Source organism: Festucalex cinctus, chromosome 1 (assembly GCF_051991245.1).
Source record: "Festucalex cinctus isolate MCC-2025b chromosome 1, RoL_Fcin_1.0, whole genome shotgun sequence".
Lineage (NCBI taxonomy): Eukaryota > Metazoa > Chordata > Actinopteri > Syngnathiformes > Syngnathidae > Festucalex > Festucalex cinctus.
Genome location: NC_135411.1, coordinates 52410955 through 52429625, shown reverse-complemented (window position 1 = coordinate 52429625; position 18671 = coordinate 52410955). Strand labels below are relative to the sequence as shown.

General features: G+C 41.1%; 1 protein-coding gene across 7 annotated transcripts in view; it reads left to right on the top strand.

Moving 5' to 3' along the window:
- Nucleotides 1–18671, top strand: part of spag9a (sperm associated antigen 9a) — a 31251-nt gene that overhangs the window by 3283 nt on the left and 9297 nt on the right. Inside the window, exons 2-25 of one of the 7 annotated variants that reach the window (XM_077541256.1) lie at nt 1487–1607; nt 4361–4431; nt 4547–4635; nt 4738–4888; nt 6709–6798; nt 8825–8960; nt 9062–9155; nt 9231–9352; nt 11856–11867; nt 12379–12393; nt 12654–12711; nt 12845–12997; nt 13089–13140; nt 13228–13358; nt 13474–13530; nt 14386–14550; nt 15632–15761; nt 15921–16010; nt 16091–16207; nt 16311–16488; nt 16689–16904; nt 16977–17181; nt 18298–18393; nt 18504–18584. In XM_077541256.1, the coding sequence (XP_077397382.1) occupies nt 1487–1607; nt 4361–4431; nt 4547–4635; nt 4738–4888; nt 6709–6798; nt 8825–8960; nt 9062–9155; nt 9231–9352; nt 11856–11867; nt 12379–12393; nt 12654–12711; nt 12845–12997; nt 13089–13140; nt 13228–13358; nt 13474–13530; nt 14386–14550; nt 15632–15761; nt 15921–16010; nt 16091–16207; nt 16311–16488; nt 16689–16904; nt 16977–17181; nt 18298–18393; nt 18504–18584 (2630 nt within the window). The remainder of the gene's footprint in view (nt 1–1486; nt 1608–4360; nt 4432–4546; nt 4636–4737; nt 4889–6708; nt 6799–8824; nt 8961–9061; nt 9156–9230; nt 9353–11855; nt 11868–12378; nt 12394–12653; nt 12712–12844; nt 12998–13088; nt 13141–13227; nt 13359–13473; nt 13531–14385; nt 14551–15631; nt 15762–15920; nt 16011–16090; nt 16208–16310; nt 16489–16688; nt 16905–16976; nt 17182–18297; nt 18394–18503; nt 18585–18671) is intronic. The other 6 variants (XM_077541264.1, XM_077541273.1, XM_077541289.1 and 3 more) reach the window with 6 other exon arrangements.

Genomic DNA, 18671 nt, shown 5'->3' with positions numbered 1-18671 from the left:
CAGCTAACTCCTTGACCCAGTGCATTTGGAGTGGAGCAACAGACAGAGACACGGTAGCAGTGTGACAGCCATACATTGTCGCCGTTGTTGAATAGTGCAACATGAACAATCAGTTCTAAAATAATTCTGCATGTGTGACACATGGCGGAGGGAGGGTGTGGGGGTTACACTGACTAAAACTGTATGCTGAAGGAGGTGGTGGATATTACTTCCAGGTCATGTGATCCTTTGAAGGGAAGTAACAGAAAGGGAACATCCCCTTCATCACAATTCACATTTCCCTTTTTTTGGTGTTAAATGTTTAAATAGTGGTGTGATGGACTCACCAATTATGTGTGTGTGTGTGTGTGTGTGTGTGTGTGGGAGGGGGGGGGGGGGGGTGCATGGTCACATTTTAGCTGTTAAGAAGGACACTTAAGGTTATGGCTTTGTTTTGACTTTTTAAAATCATCAACATCCTATTCTGAAACTAAGTATGGATTTCATTTGTCAATTCAAGTCCATCTGCTGTCACTTTGCAGGCACAGATGAGAGATAATATCAACATTAGCCTTGATTTCTCATTGTTTATGGAAGTGGAATAAATAGTTATACAATATCAGTTGTTTTGATAATTGCGTCTCAGTTTCTCACTGACTTCCATTTCTCCATGCGCCTGTCAGTGGATTGTGTGTGATTGCACTTCGGACCAAGTTTGCTGATTAGTTCACTTCTTTTACGAGCAGTCTTGAATGTTTAATGTACTTTATAAAAACAGTAGGTGGATTAATAAAAAAAAACAAAAAAAAACTGCAATGTAACTTTTTTTTTTTTCCAGAATAAGTACCGTATTTTCCGCACTATAAGGCGCACCTAAAAGCCTTCAATTTTTTTTAAAAAGCTGACCATACGCCTTATAATCCGGTACGCCTTATATATGGATCAATATTGAGCCGCAACAGGCCTCGCTGTCAAGACGCTATCGGTGACCCTACACGATCGGTGACGCACATGCGCAGAAGATCCCGCCATCTTGGATCGCTAGCTAATACTAATACTTTACCTCAGAGAAAATAATAAAACAGCTGTTTATTCATTTTGGGAATGAATGGAGTTGTCAGAAAGATGGTTTGTAATCTATTAATAAAGTTTGACTGACCTATCTGACTGTTTTGTTGACATTCCCTTTAGCGCAGCACCATCTAATGGATGCATAACGTAACCCCAGCCTCTACTGTAGCGCCTTGTCAATCATTGAAGGTGCGCCTAATAATGCGGTGCGCCTTATAGTGCGGAAAATACGGTAGTCCAATTCAAGTGGAATATTCCGTAGTGCTTACTTACATTCTCACACAATTGCCCATTATTGTGGGAACATGTTGCACTTGTTAACAAAGAGAGACTGGTTCGGAGAAGTTCCTTGTGTTTCTTCCTTTTGTGTCAAAAATGAGTCACCTGATGTGTTGCATGGAGAGTAATCCTGCTGCCTGTCTGTGTCTGTGCGTAGAAGTTCATTGAGTTCGAGGACACGCATGAACAGGAGAAGAAGGACCTGCAGAACCATGTGGACCGAATGGAGTCCCACTCGAGGCAACTTGAACTCAAGATCAAGAACCACGCTGACCAGAGTAAGCACATGTGCTCAGATGTATAAATGACCTTTTTTTTATTTATTATTTTAATCCTCTGCGATTGGTTGGCAACCAGTCCAGGGTGTCCCCCGCCTATACTGCCCAGAGCCAGCTGAGATAGGCGCCAGCACCCCCCGCGACCCTTGTGAGGAATAAGCGGTCAAGAAAATGGATGGATGGATGGATATTTTAGTCCTGACATAAGTCTTTATTTGTTATAATTGACACAAAAGGAGCAAATAATGTACTGTAGATTTAAAAAAAAAATCTGTATGCCTCATTTTTACATGTCTGCACCCAGATACACACACACACACACACACACACGCTTTCTTTTACATTTCGAGGAGGCAGTATAATTGGATTATAGGATTTATGTTATTCCCATTTTAATACGGCACCGCATCACCGCTCATCTTGTTGCTGGATTACAGCATATGTTATAGTATCAAAAGTGTTCTCATCCTGTTGATTCACATCACTCGAAAACAAAAGCATCCTTCACTGGTAAGTTTGGGCTAAGTGAGGTGCTTCTAAACAAACAGACAGTAACTTACTGTAAAGTTTGTTCTTAGAAATAAAACCAAAATGGCCCCTTTGCTTCAGCTAGTAAAAAGTGGTGAATCATTTATTTGTTATACAGCAACAGTTTATCAATTGTATTTGTTGAGTCATATCTGTCACCCAAATCTCATTATTCTTCATCCCTCTTGATAAGTCACCGCTCAAGATGAAGCGAGTGCCTCCGAGATGTTATCTCCTCTCATAAATATTTCACTGTGTATTTGCATACGCACAAAATGACTCCATACTGACCCTCACGTGTGCACGTAGCTTTTCAATCAGTGGTGGGTCTCCTTGAATTCGATGAGTCATGATAGCAGCCCAACATTAACATAGCATGATTGATGCTGGCCTACTAATACGCCGCTGAAATAAATATGCAGGCTTCCTTTTGCAGCCCATCTCTGTAAAGCTTTGGATAAAGACGACATACTCTTATTGGATTAGGGAATTTTTGTCACTTTAGGAAGTGGATCAACACAGACAAATCCCAGATTTTGTTTTGAATATCCGCATAAAAATAAGGGTACAGCAATCACCCCTCCATTGTGGGGTTTATGTTCCTCCTGACTGCCACAAGATAAGTGAAAATCCATGAAATAGAAATACACTATTTAATACAGCCTAGGTATGTTTTGTTTCGCATTTACGGCACTTACTACGAGGGCTGCACGATTTTGGAAAAAAACCTAATTGCAATTTTTCAGATCAATAATACGATTGTGATTCGATTTGCGATTTTTGTATTTTAAACATTAAAATGCATGAAAACACTACAATTGTGAGTCATTTCAGTTTCAGACAAGTAATTTGATCAATATTTTAACAATGCAATACTATAATGTCACTATTTGATTAAAAGTACGAGGCGGAGACGTCCTCTTCTGGTGAATATGCTACATTATGCTTCTAAACCAAATAATTTGCCAATAAAAACAATACATTGAGGCTCAGGCTATGGTGAGATTATAATATAGTTACATATCCAGAATATTATCACAGAACAGAATGGAAAATAACGTCCCAATTATTTTTTTGTAGCATCATTAAATTCAAACAAGACAAAGAGTGTTGTGTACTGAAAGGTTTGGATCCCAAATGAAGACAGAAATAAGATTTTCTCCCTTTATTCACATCGAGAGGCAGAAACTCAGAGACGCTGTACACAGGACAGTAGGACCAATAATCCGGCAAACCACACACAATTCTCAAACTGCACCCACAGACAGTGAATTGTAAAGGACTAAAGAACGACATCACATAGGTCCCGACATCACCTAAAGGATTAAAGGCTGATATGTGACATGTTCACTGCATGGCGATCTAAGATATCCTATTGGTCCTTTAATGCTCTGAACCAATGGCAGGACAGCTTTTTCATGTTGCGTAAAAAAAACAACCTTACGTATCGGTATGGTATCGGTATCGGCCGATACTGCAAAGCTGGGTATCGGTATCGGGAGCCAAAAAACGGTATCGGAACAACATTAGTTATAGCCCTTTCTTGTCATTTCTTTGTGCCTATGCACTTTTTTCACAAGACGTGACTAACGTGAAAGATGCTGTTAGCGATGTTAGCTTAGCACGGCCGCTAGTTGTTGCCTCCCCTTCGTCAGTCTTTTTTTAACCTGCTTGACATGCTTCATACTGAAGTCGGTGGTGTTTTTTTAAGTGTTGATATAAGTTGGTTGTGATGCCTCTAGATCTGGCTACTCGCTGATAACACATTTTGTGTCTGGCGCTTTTCTTTTGGTCCACGTCATTTTTGTCGAATCCAAAATACGTCCAAATAACAGACCTACCGCCCTTCATTGGCACAAGTTGCTCTCTCTCCCCTCCACTTCGGTGTACGGCAGTCAAGGTGCACTTGTTATGGTTGCGCTGTACAGAATGAAGGCACTGGAGTGTGCAAAAAAAAAAGAAAAAAAAAGAAGGCACCGGAGCGCAGACTAACTTATATGAGCCAACACCGCTGATTGGCCAGCGCCATTAAGACTCGCGCATCGCAATTGTGGTTGGCTAATACAGCTATCACTCAAACACCAAAGGGGAAAAAAGAAATACTATCTAAAACCGCACTGTTTTGCGATTAGGTTATTGCACTTGGTCAAACCTCGTTGTCGGTTAGATTTAATTAATTGTGCAGCCCTAGCACTTACTGGTAATTTATTTATTTTTTTGTTTAGTCGGCAGGTTAGAAGAGCGAGAGGTGGACCTCAAGAAGGAATACAACTCCCTCCATCAAAGGCACACAGAGGTAAGCGGGAAAGGAATTAGGATGGGAAGAATAGAAGAATTGATGAAAGGTGAAGTCAACATCTTTAATGACATTCCTAACTTGTCTTCTGGGTTGTTTGCTTTGACCCTTGCAGATGATCCATAATTATATGGAGCATGTAGAGCGGATCAAAATGCAGCAAAGTAGTGAAGCCTCTGAACCAAGCAGCGTCGCTCGAGTCCGGTATGACATCATTTTTTTATGTTCACTTAACGGTGTTTATTTGAAACATTCCCCCGCTTGGCATGATAAGGAAATCCTGTGTTGTCGTCCACGCCTCTGCAGGCGAGAACGTCCCCTTTCTTTGGGCATCTTTCCAACATCCGCTGGCGGGCCTCTGCTCATTCCGGACTGCCAGACCCGTGCAGAGACGCCAAGCGCGGAGGGGTGGAGGTTCAGCGACACAACACACACTCGCTCCAACACCAGCCTCCAGGTGGGTGCCCTGGGTGACACACACACGCACGTTCCCTCATTTGTGCTCCAAGAACAAACCTTGTATTGAAGTCGATAGACACATTCCTCCTCTTGCGGCGTTTTGGCTTCTACTTAAAAAATAGAGAGCCTTTGATTAGGCGTGCGCGCGCTCACGTGTTTTAGGAGGCGCCTGACAAAGGCCTCTCTATTTTCAGACATCTTTTAAAGCGCCACATGAATATGCAAAGTCATCACATGAGTGAACAAATGGCAGTGATATGCTAATGTCATTTTCAGTTCGTGTGATGAATATGAAGAATATAGCGGCAAGGGTTTCATCCCTCTTCTGCATTTTCATTACAAGTGGGACAGTGCAGTGCATGATGGGAGTTATGCGTCTGTGTGGCTGGCAGCCAACCGCTGATGGAGAGGCACAATCGCCAGAGTATAATTGTCCCTTATGTAATCAGCGCTGCAGTGCGCCCTGGCCTTTTGAACTCCACTGAGCTTTGATATGCAGACAGCTTCTGATACTTCACCAGTTGTATATTAAGAGGTTATGCTGCTTGACAGCTGAGATCTAATTAAGGTGAACAATACGGGTTACATAACAACCTCTTCATTAATTTAAAGCCTGTTTATCATTATATTTGCTATATATGTGGCCTTCTTTACAAGCAACTTACACAATTGAATGTAGAGCGTGTCAGAAATGACATTTTGTTTGAATTTAAATTTATAAACTAATTTGGTATCATTTTAATTTGATCTTAATCACATTGTAATTGAACAAAATTGGCACACTAAGCTTTTTATTTTTTATTTTTTTTATTTAATGCCATTCTTAAACGACACAATTTGATCAAAGTGCAATCTCAGCATGGACCACCATGAGAAAAGGACTATAATTTTAAAATATAAACATATTTTAACCTTAATTTTGGCAGGAAGACATCTAATTGTGGTAAAGCAGCTCATCCACATACACATTGACACTATACATGTTTTTGGAGTTAACAGGCCCCTACAGAGGTACAAATTTGTAAAACTCAAATACTGTATGTGGTGCTTTTATTTTAAAAGTTTTGCTTTTCTTTGCACACTGTGGATACCAGTACAAGCAAGGTAACAAGCAAGTGCTGTGACTTGTCTGCAATTCTGCCAAACTCGCAACATTTTTGCTATATTTACAGACATTTCTGATCTCAAGCAACTCTATAAAGAGACGAGCAAAAATGACAACAATGGTTTAATGTTAGCAATATTCTTAGTTCCCGCCTGGCATGGTGGAGGGAAGAGGGACAAGATTTGGCCTTATAATACTGTACACAAATCTGCAGTTTTAATGAACACTTATAATATGGTTAAAATTTGTAGTATTATTACCAAATGTACACATGTAGCAGTTAGTTATATACAAAAAATGTAGGCCAAGTTGAGGTTAGCATTTGGTCTACATGGGAAGACAAACTTGATAAAAATAATCTCATGTTAAGTTGCAATTGAGAAAAAAAAAATGCTTGTAAACTTTTTTTTTTTTTTTTTTTCTTTTTTTTTCCCAAACTCATTCATTCCGAATAACAACACAAGTGTTGTTTTTTGGGTGGGACTGGAACGGATTAATGACATTTCCAGTGATTTCCATGGGGAAGGTTGATTTGAGATACAAATGATAACGAGTGTGGTCACGGAACAAATTAAACTCGCACATCAAGGCACTGTATTGATATTGGGCCTTGCACTTGCCGTTCACATCACGAACATGCACACTTGCATTGGAGTGTTTGCGTTTCTGCCGAACGCACACATGAGCTTCAATCTTAACTCTTCCCCCCCAAGCAGCAGGACTTTGCCAACCCCCCAAGGGAAAGGGGGGGTTTGAGTATGCAAGACTCTACTTGGGGGAGTTCACTGGCTGACGACTGCAAGGTAGTTGAATGAATGTCGGGTGTTGGATAGTGTAGACACGCTCCGCATCTGCTGCGGGCATCACTTTGTGTGTATGCGTGTTGGCTATCGTAGTTGTTCAGCGTGCTTTTAGGCAGCGTCGCTTCACAGATCGCCTGCTCTTGATGGCGCTCCATGCAAACGCGTTGTGTGTGTGTGTGTGGGGGAGGGAAATTTGGAGTTGGCAACATGCAAATTATTCATCTGTCAAAATCAACAACGTGGTTGCATTTGGGCGCTCTTTATTTCTTGTTTTCGATTGTAGATGCATGTTTGTTTATTGTATGTATTATTACTTTTCTGCATTTTGCTTTAACGGACATCGCTCACTTGAAAATAGAACACCATTTGTTTTCGGAATGTTGTGTAATAGTACTATTTAACTACCACTGTTTTGTAGTAATACAGTACTTGTTGTTTTGGATGTTGTGTGTCTTGTGTGTGATTTGTGCTAATCTGAGTGTAGCTTTCATTATGGTTGTTTTGTCATCTGTGTTGAGTGGTGTAAAGTTGATTGCCACCTGTGAAGCTGTGTACAAATTTGCTCCATTTTCCCATTGTGGTCTGTATCGTCTTTGATATCTTCCCTTTGCGTTTATGAGCTCCAGTTACACAAAAACTAAAAGTTTTTCTCGACATCCAAAGTTTACAACATAAACAGTAGACTTTATACTCAGGCTTATGTTGTAATCTAAGTATTCGAGCTGTAAGCCATTTCGCGCTTGTGATCCTGTAAAACATTTACAGTATTGCGGGCCACGGCTCTCATATGACTCAGCCTTTCCTCTTTAAATGCAAAATGATTTGAAGTCCTCTGTGGTGTTATCTAATGCTTAATTTTATGTTCTCTGTGGCCACAGCAGCTTTGGCCATTTTTTCCCTCCGTATTCACGTTTATTTTAGTAGCCGTGATAGGCCATTGGGGTATGGTTGGGCCTACCGCGGATGAAGTATTCTCCCTCCTGGCCCAATACATTCTGATGGGCTATTTCATGCTTCTCAGGTTCTGATCAATGGTCTTGCATTTTTTTTTTTATATATATTTTTCATTATGGTTTTCTACAGATGAAATGTGGATTTCAGTAAGCTTTGGGGCACATTTGTGGCTACAGCAAACACAAAGCTCCCCTGCTGGGTCTTGCCAACCTTCTTTGTAGCCTGTGCTCGCCATGTCAAACAAAAGTAAAACACGTCGTTACATAATGTGACAAAACAGCTATCATATACACCAATAGTACATACCAAATGCGGAGGAAAATGACAAAACTGGATGAAGTGATGTCGGTGAAAACTTGCTTCCCGTCCCATTATAGCCTTTTACGTACTTACTGTTACATTTTTGCCTCATTTTACTACGTCTGATTCTCTCATCTGCATTGTAACTGAGGTGGCAAATTTTAAAAATCTACTCCGCCATCCACAGCAATCACAGCCTGCCATGTTGGCTCATCCCATCGCATTGACTCACTTTGGCATTTAGCATAATACTGTTATGTTGGTCTTTCTTTCAGCAAACAGTTACTGTACATCTTAATCTGCATTTCAAGTTTTTAACCTCACATTTACAAATTTAAGTGAGCATTTTCCACATCAGTCTTTCTCATTGTCAGCAGTGAAGTTCAACCAGTTGCAAATAATAAACAAAACTACATTAAAAACCAGAATGGCACCCAGTAGCAAGCAGGTCTTCACCATACTTAAAACAGTCCTGATTTGGATCATCTGGTGTCATATAACAATATGACTTCTTCCGAGACCACTGCCCTCCTCTTTCACAGATGTCATTTTGACGTAAATGCTGCTCCATCACATAACTAGATAAATGTCCTGTCTTGCATGTTTTACAATTCATAACATGTACTATATTCTTTCCCACCGTAGTGTCTTGTGACTTGTCCATTTGTGTGTTTTATTTGCACACTTGTACATCTGAGATGCGTGTCATCTTGAATGTGCACTTTGGAGATAATTCTGAATGTTGGCAGTAATAAAATGCCGGTCATTACAGGATGAGATGTCGGACTTCTCTGGCTCTAAGTCTGCCACTCCAATGTCTACTACCGCCTCGGATGTTGGGAGGGAAGATGGGAACAGTAAGAGCACAGAGGTACAAGCTGCACCAGGGACCCGATCTGTATCCGTTGGTAAAAGACACTTTTATTTGTGACAAAATTGTTTTTTACACACCATCAGTTAGTTATTTATTAACGTAGATGTATCCACTTGTAAATTGTGGCTCGTTTAGGTTTGCCTGATAATGAAGACAGTGCAGATGTGCAGGACATAATCGAGTCCACACCTGAGCTGGACATGGACCTGACTGGCTACAAGGGATGCAGGTAGTACAAACCACATTCAATGTGACTCATTAAACTACAGCCAAAATTCTTCTCCTGCTTTGATCATTTTCGCAGTACTCCAACCAAAGGCATTGAGAATATGGCATTTGACCGCAACACAGACTCTCTGTTTGAAGAACTGTCGTCTGCAGGCACGGGGCTCATCGGAGATGTGGATGAAGGTGCCGACCTGCTGGGTGAGTTGCAACTCAACGCTAATTGGGAGTCAAATTTCACACTATGTTTCTGTAAACTTCTCAGACCATGCTTAGTATATTTCCTTGGAACTATAATTTGTGTATCTACACTAATTTAATATGCAGTGTTGCCAATTCCTTCTCCACCCATTTTGTTGTTTTCATTTTTAAATCATGGAAACAGAATGAAAAAAAAAAAAGTTATGGGAGGAGTCTATAGAACATTTTGAAATTAATTTAAGTATTGCTGCTAAGTACTCTCTGCATTAGGGTACAATTTTACAATTGAATATATAAAAAATAAGAACAATAAAAAAAATCTACACCAATATTATACTGTACCTCATCAGGGTTATAATAGTTTAGGATTTTTGTTTTATTATTGTTAGTTCTTATTTTGTTTTAACATTTCTCAAGTTAGTTTTGTCAGGTTGGGGCGTGCGGTGGAGGACCCAAATGCAGGGTGCAACAGCTGCCAAGGTTGTGATGCAGTCAAAAAGTGGATTTAATTAAGTAAAAAGGCAAACAAGATACTTGGCAAAAATAATAAAATCAACCATGTCCAAAAATATGAGTTAAAGCAACCAGCAACACGGCAAGGCCAGGACATGGACACGAGGACAACAAGACATGGCATGGGTATGATAGCGTCAATGAGTCGACAAGGACTGAAAGTAAGCAGTGAACTAATGCGGCCTTCATGTGGTATCATAATTATGGTAAATACCACATGTCGAGTAGAAAATTGCACGTGAACGCCCACTCATGTCGTATTTTCGACTGAAGAACTGGGAATTTATTTTGATACCCGAGTTTCCGAGTTGAGAGAACTTTCAACAAGTTTCAACATGGCGGAGAGCGTACAAGGATTTGTGAATGGCAAGAAATATTAACACTTACAAGGGCGTTAACGTCTGCTAGCACAGAAGGCTGTTTTAGAATCTACACGCCCACGTAGCATACACAATTTTGCTATAATAACAAAATCACATGAACAGAACTCAGTCGTAATTAGGAGTTTCCGAGTGGTAACAATCATCTTTCCCATAGCATGTGAAGGCAGGGTGAATGCACACAGTAACGAGACAATGAGAGACACCTGGACAAGACACACGTAGCTTGGGGAGCTGATTGGGTAACACCGGGACCATAATAAAATTTGACGATACATTGACAAAGGAAGACACACAACGAAAACATGACCCATAAACAAAAACAAAACACAGACCATGAGCAAGTTTATTCCTGATTATGTGGATTTTGCTACAAAGGTGAATAATGTATTATGTCTGTTATGGATATGTTTGTGGCTTCCTTCATTCACTGCACCAGACAGCAATGAATATTATGTGAGCATATTGTATGGGGTATGTGGAAACATTTTAGAATTTATTTGCCGCACCAAAATCAGATCAGCCAGGTCAACTCAACTTGTAGGGGCAGAGATACCATTTTTTTGGCACATTGTTTCTACAGCCTGTTCAATGTAATTTAATGAGTGTCTTAGATTACTGAATAGCATTCATGGGTGAGTTTGTAGGGCGGCGCGGTGGTTGACTGGTTAGCACATCCACCTCCCAGTTCTGAGGACTCGGGTTCGAGTCCAGGCTCCGGCCTTCCTGGGTGGAGTTTGCATGTTCTCCCCGTGCCCGCGTGGGTCTTCTCCGGGTACTCCGGTCTCCTCCCACATTCCAAAGACATGCATGGCAGGTTAATTGGGTGCTCCGAATTGTCCCTAGGTGTGCTTGTGTGTGTGGATGGTTGTCCGTCTGTGTGCCCTGTGATTGGCTGGCAACCAGTCCAGGGTGTACCCTGCCTACTGCCCAGAGCCAGCTGAGATAGGCGCCAGCACCCCCCGCGACCCTTGTGAGGAATAAGCGGTCAAGAAAATGGATGGATGGGTGAGTTTGTAATATGGAAGTTTATTACCCTCCGTACCTAAAATAGGATTAACTTATATTAATGTCTTTGTTTTGGCGTGTTACGTCACAATTTTTTATTTTTTTTTATTTTTTACTTTAAACCACCAAGAAAGATTGGCTTCAAATGTTCTTATTTTTTTTTCTCAAAGTGCGACCATCATGTTAAAAAATGCATAGTAAAACTGTTATGCATGCACTTGCACAAATGCGACCAGATGACAATAATGGTGGACACCAGCAAATCGTCTACTGGTATTATATACGGTACAGAGGAGAAAAAAGGCTTTTTTAAGTTTGATTTTGTGGGGGCATAATATCATACACGGGATTTTACAATAATTGTATTGTCCAATATTTACACATGATATCAAGCAGTGTGTTCGCACAGCTAATATTGTAATTGTACTATTAGTTGTAAATTCACAGCAACACCTGTTTTCTGCAGTGTTCCACCGCTGACTTTGGTCCAGCAGTTAGCAGTCCACTTAGCCATCTGCCTGTGTTAACGTCACCTCTCTTTTTCCTCCATGTCTCATCTTCCCGCTTTTGTCTCATCTTCCCGCTTTTGTCCATAATCCCAGTGGAGTACTCTGGTGTGTATGACCTCAAAACCTTTCCCTAGCCAACCGTTCTTTTTCATGTCCCTCAAACATCTGCACATGCACCACGGCGGCAGCTCACAAAGTCATACTCATTATGATTTCATACAGCAGCTGGCTTAGGTTTAGCGCTTCTTAGCTGTCAAATTTTGATTGACTTACTCAAGCCAATCTGACGTTTGAGTTCAGTGCATGGATGCGTTCGGTTTACTTTGAAATTCTTTCTATAGCGATGAATTATGTAAAGATGGTCTAACTTTTGTTTTTACAGCTTTAAAATATTTTCACTTCATTTGTGTTCCTTCCCCTTGATTGCTGTTCTGATCTGAATGTAAACTAGCCTTATAAAGACCTAGCAATATATATTTATATTTGCTTGTGGAGTCTGCAGCTAAACATCATCATTTCAGTCATTCCAGTGTCTCAAACTATATCTGCATTTCTTTTTTTTTCTCTCTCTCCTCCTTATTCTTTCCACCTGGCTGGGATTGCATGGTTTTCTCAGACCTTAGTTTGATTGGTAAGACCTCACCCGCTCTATCCATCCTTTGCCTGACAGTCATGTGATGCGTTCTGTGTGTGCGAGCTTCTGTGTTTGCTGCTTCTAGTTTTGGAAAAGCGTAGAGTAAAAAATGGCAGTTATTTGACTAGTCATACATTTAGTTCTGTTTTTATGTGTTTTCTTTGAATGTGTAGTGCTAAAGTCGTACATCAATTTGCTGCGAAATTATATATACAAAAAATAATAACATTCTACCATGCTCCTTTTTTTTTTGTCAGGTATGGGCCGGGAGGTGGAAAATCTCATTCAAGAGAACTCACAACTGCTTGAGAGAAAGTAAGTTCTTAGTAAAAGCATTCTAAAATGTTATATGCTAATCCCGCGCCTTCTGATTGTGTTTGATGCCCGCTTAGTAATTCATCCTTGTGCTGCGCTGATAGCATTTCTTGCCTCAAACTCTGCGCTGCAGGAATGCCCTGAATGTGGTGAATAAAGACTTGATATTGAAAGTGGATGAGTTGACGTGTGAGAAGGAGATGCTCCAGGGCGAGCTGGAGGCCGTGCAGCAGGCCAAGGCAAAAATGGAAGACAAAAACCGAGAGCTGGAGGAGGAACTCAAAAAGTAAGTCCCGTAGGCAGCAAGACAACAATCAAACATCAACATTTGCTTTCCAAATAGTTTATCCTTCTCAAATCTTCATGTTGCTTTACAGAGTGCGACTTGAGATGGAGGAGGTGCTACAGAAAGCAAAAGAAGAAGAAGATGTGAGTCTACGTGGAGACATTTGTTGGACCTTTGTGGATCTTAACTTGGAGTTAATGTTTTTCTGCGGTTTGTAATTGCTGCCACAGAGCGACGTGCCTACAGCTCAGAGGAAACGCTTCACCAGGGTGGAAATGGCTCGAGTGTTGATGGAAAGGAACCAGTACAAAGAGAGACTGATGGAGCTGCAGGAAGCTGTGCGGTGGACGGAGATGATCCGGTAGGGTGATGAGTGGTCTTAAGACAAAACAAAGGAGTCCGATTCCACAGTACATTCATGAACTATTCGAGATGCTTCTGAATATGCTCATACTCAAAGATGATGTCGTCTTCAGGGCCTCCAGGGAAAATCCAGCTCTTACAGAGAAGAAGAAGTCCAGCATCTGGCAGTTGTGAGTCCTTACATACAATTTACTGTATTTTCTTCCATTTCTTAGGCTTTTTTCTATGCAATTACTAGACTACATTTTTCTCTTATCTTCTTCGGGATTTGCTTTTGAATTGGCAGCATTAGGTAAAAGTGGTTCAGTAAATAATCTCCCAGTCCAACGTAAAGTATCCCTTGCCTACCTTTTCAAACAAAACTGCCCCCTGTTACAAACTTTGATTTATTATCGTCCACCATATTGTCTCATTATGCAATTGCATCAGTTTTTCCATGAGAAACTGCTCACATTGCTTTCCTTATATCCTGGTTTCTCCTATCTCCTGCCTGCTATTTTCCATTTTGGTGTTTTCCTACTTTGTTTGCTCAAGGAGAGAACTTTAAACATGCAGCGTGCAAGAAATGATTTGAGCTCCAGCATGTTTTGTTCAAATATTAGACAATATCACATATCAGAGGATGGTGTTCTTCTGCCACAAATGGAATTCTACTGGTATTTTTTGATGAATTTCTCATGCACATTGAACCGAAAAAATGGCTATTGTGTTTGCATTCAGATTGGGGAAATTATGGCAGACAGTCAAAACTATATTTTGTGGACACTTTATTATAAAATAATCACAAAATAAATAATAATAAAATAATCACAATTGCTTTCAGTTGCAAGTTAATCCAAGTTTACACTTGATATCGTTTATCTAAAGTTGTCTCATCCTCCCAGCATGCCGTATGTAACACTTTGATCTAGATTTTTGGTGGTTGTTTGGTTGTTGGGTGACACCCCGGTTACTTTTTTCCTGCACTCTTCCTCACTCTTGGTGGCTCCATTTCCGTCTTGGCTGTGTGGCTTCCCCGCCTTCAGCTTCAGCAGACTTTTTAGCTCGTCCTCCAGCACGCCGGCCATAAAGAAGATGGAGCCCCAGTCCAACGTCAAATTCAACGCTCCGGGCGGCATGGTGAAACGAAGTAGCACTTTCTCCCAGTTCCCCACAGAGAAATCCAAAACTTTTGACTTCCTCAATGAAGAGTAAGTAATGCATTATGGCCATTTTTGGGGGGACTTATTGTTTAAGCCGCTCTTGCATAAAAAATGTCAGTATGGTATAATCTCCAAGTTTACCAAAATATATGTTTCATGGCAAGCTAAACTGAGCTGTACAATTTGTTAGAAGCACATCTTAAAGGGACACTTGACTCATTGAGCCATTTTCAACAGTAAGAAGATCATATTTTGTCAATAATTAATGGGATAACTTCATTATTTTTCATGAACAAAAAATAGCTTGAAAAAGTCATTTTTTTCCCACTTGCTGTTGACTGATGGTGACATCACCCGTGTTTAGGAAACAGGTAATGACCAATCATGGCTCAGTTTGATGACCAAACCCAGAAGACAGGTGAGCTGTGATTGGTCCTTACCTATTTCCTCAGTACAGGTGAGTCATCTTTAGTTGACAGCAAGTGGAAAAATGTGTTTTTGAAGGTATTAATTGTTCATGAAAAATAATGACATTATGAAATTAATTCTGGAGAAAACTAACTTTTTACTACTGAAAATGGCTCATTGAGTCAAGTATCCATTTAAAGGGGAAGTCAGCCTTAAAAAAAACCTTGACAATAATATGTTATATAGTGACCTCACTAGTCTAAACATGACACTCTGACTAATATTACATTTGGGAAATATGAGTTATGAAGCAAAATCCAGACGTTTTTATCCATCTGAGGGGGCGGCCATTTTTCCAATTGCTGTCAACTGAAGATAACATCACAGTTGCTCAGGGCTCAGCCAACGACCAATCATAGCCACCTGTTTTCTGAAGCTGAGCTGCGATTGGTTTTTGCTTGAGACTTGAGCAACTGTGATGTAACTTTCACTCGACAGCAAGTGGCAAAATGGCCGCCTTCTGATTTGATAAAAAATGCTGGCTTTTGCTGCTTAACACATATTCCTCTAATGCAATATTAACCAGAATATCGTATTTAGACTTGTGGGGCTGCATAGAACACATTATTGTCAAGAAATTTTTGGAGGTTGACTTTCTCTTGAAATATTTTCAACTTTGATGAATACTGAGAGGCATCTGATCCGTTTCCCAATAATATAGAAAAGACCAGTGCAGTTCCCCGTCTCGCAAAGAGCAGAAGCGAGCCCAGTACAGACAGGTGAAAGCTCACATGCAGAAGGAGGATGGTCGCGTCACAGCACACGGTTGGAGTCTGCCAAGCAAGTTCAAGGTAAGAGGTCAACAGGGATGAAACGGAACTCAGCATGAAGGTGTAATCTAATTGCAAATCAGATCTGCAGGTAATGTTTTGCATGATTGTGTAGGGAAAGTGGGTCACGTGTAATTTTACGTTTGTGTATCCAGCAACATTTTTGTTACACTGTGACAGGGGACGAATGGTGGACAAACAGAGACCAAAATTAACCTGCCTGTGCCCGTCTATTTGAGACCTTTGGAACAGAAAGATGCTTCTTTGAAGGTAATTCATCGGAACAGCCACTCTGAAATATGTAACACTGCTGAATTATGAGCGTGCATGTTTCTTCTTGGGCTTCCCAGTTGTGGTGTGCGGCTGGCGTCAACCTCTCCGGGGGGAGGGCGTCACACCCGTCTGAGCTCACAAAGCAGATGAAGGGATCTCAGAGTAGCCTGGACCATTTGGAGCAAGAAAACAAGGTCAGAGTGAGGATTTAAAGATTAGCTGGTCTCTACTGTGTTTGCGTTTCCCGCCTGGTAGGTCCAATAATTCCCTAAAACAAGTTTTTGTCTGCCCTGTCAGGATCAAGAGAAATTTGAGGAGCTGATCCAGCAGGATGAATTGTCCAGTCGGGTGTGGGTGTGCACCAGCACCCACTCCTCCACCAAAGTCTTAGTGGTGGATGCTGCTCAACCGTCTGACCTTGTTGACAGCTTCTACGCCTGCAACACTCACGTCGTGTGCATTGCCAGTGTGCCAGGTACATCTTGCTTTCATAATTCATATTGCTGGGTTTTTTTTGTTTTTTTTTTAATGATCCTTTACTGGATTCTGATATAAATTGCAAAGTAGTACTTGGTCAGTATTGGAGATGCCAACAAACATTAGACAATAAATTCCTTTATTATGCTACTTGACTTGTACATGTGCATTTTGAGTGTTTTTGTGACATTCTTTCAGGTGTGTCGGAGTCCGATTATCCAGCAGGTGAGGAAGTGCCTCAAGACGCGGATGCAAATCAGGGCGACGTGGTCTCCCTGGCCGGCAGTGTGGCCAGTGTGGGCTCAACAGGCAGCGACGGTACCCTGGCAGCTGAGGGGACCACCGCCATCCCCCAGACAGCCAGCACAGGTGGCCTTGAGCAACCAGCCGAGCACAGCGCTATCCCTGGCTCAGGTAATTACAGGATTCATGACCCAAAAATTAGGGTCATAAATACACAACTAAGAATTTCCATAATTTCCACAGCTGAGCTGTCCAGGCAGACAAGCCCGGTGGAGGTTCCCACTGCTGAAGAGGCGACAGAAGCAACAGAGGCAAATGCTGGCGGCAGCGAAGAGGGAGAGGAGGAGCAGGGACCCGAGCAAAATCAGCACGGAATCTACACCGAGCATGTTTTCACGGACCCTCTGGGGGTGGGACCTAATGAGTCCTCCCCTGCCTGCATACAAAGGTGACTGATATACTGTGAATATGTTTACATGCAGTCAGTATTCGGGTTAAGGTCAGAATTCCGGTTTGTGAAACAATCAAGGTAACACGTTTACATGCGTGGCGGAAGCAGTACAGTACTCGCGTTTACATGTCATTTGTCATTGATTGGAATATCCTGTTCGGAACGCGGTGCGCGGACAACCTAATTACGTCAATAACGTCATTTCCGCTTTTAACTTTGTTTAATTAAAGACATTATATTTACGTCACTCACCATGCTAAATAAAGTAGTCGGTTTCCTCCTCACTCCAGAAGTGTGGTTCTTTGGTGAGAGTTTCATGTTTGTTGGCATCGGCTTGAGTATTTCCGGTGGGTTACACGCCAGAAGCATAGACTTATATATAATAGGCACAAACTGTGGCGTTTTCGCCGTATAGACACAAAATAACATAAAAATGTCACAGAGAAATCAATGTACTCAAGCGACGCCCTTTTTAGCGTGTGCGATGGAGCTGCGTATACAAGTCGTTACGACAAAGACCAAGATTCGTTGCAACTTCAAATAATTGAAGAAGAATTGACGAAGAAGAAAATAGAGAGCATGCATACAGCGAAAAACAATGTGCTGTTCAATCAAGGTATTGTGGATGAATGTGGATTATAAAAGGGGTAACCCAGGGTTTTTATTTGGGTTATTGCACGTGTTTACATGGCCTTACAAAACCCGAATATTGGCAATATTCAGGTTTTAAAGGGGTTATTGCCTGCGTGTAAATGTAGTCACTGTTTTGAGCCACTTTTCCTGCAGCTGTGGTGTCAGAATGGAAACAGAACAATCCTTTAAGTTTTATTTATTTATTTATTTTACCAAATACACACCACCTAAACATGCACAATAAGGATCCTACACTCAAGTCTCACTCAAGTCTCACTTATTTCAAATTCATACAACCAGGTCCATCCAGAATGGCCTTTTGTCTAAAAAATAAAATAAAATAAAATAAAATAAAAAGATGGTGGCAACGTTTTTCATTTTATTCGAAATGGATGAGATTGTAATACAGTAGTGCCTTATCCTGGAAACAAACCTACCTCCATTTTCTTTGAAATGTCTTATCTGCTCTTTGTGATCCAGCGGCTCCTTGCCAGATGACTCTGACCCCTCCTCTCTGGATGTCAAGAGGATGAGCAGCGCCCTCCCCACCATGTGGCTGGGCGCTCAGAATGGATGGTGAGTGGAAACGTCACATCCACTAGGGGGTGCTAAATGTCAACTGTTGACAAAAATAAATCCCAAGATGTTGAACCAAATAAGAATTCGAACTACTTGTCTTCCTCAAGTTTGTATGTCCACTCATCTGTGGCGCGATGGAGGAAGTGTCTTCATGCCATCAAGCTTAAAGATTCCATCCTCAGCATAGTGTGAGTATGCAGGAGACACACAAACAAGTCTTTTTTTTTTTTTTTTTGTATTATTTTATTTATTTATTTATTTATTTTTTACTGTAA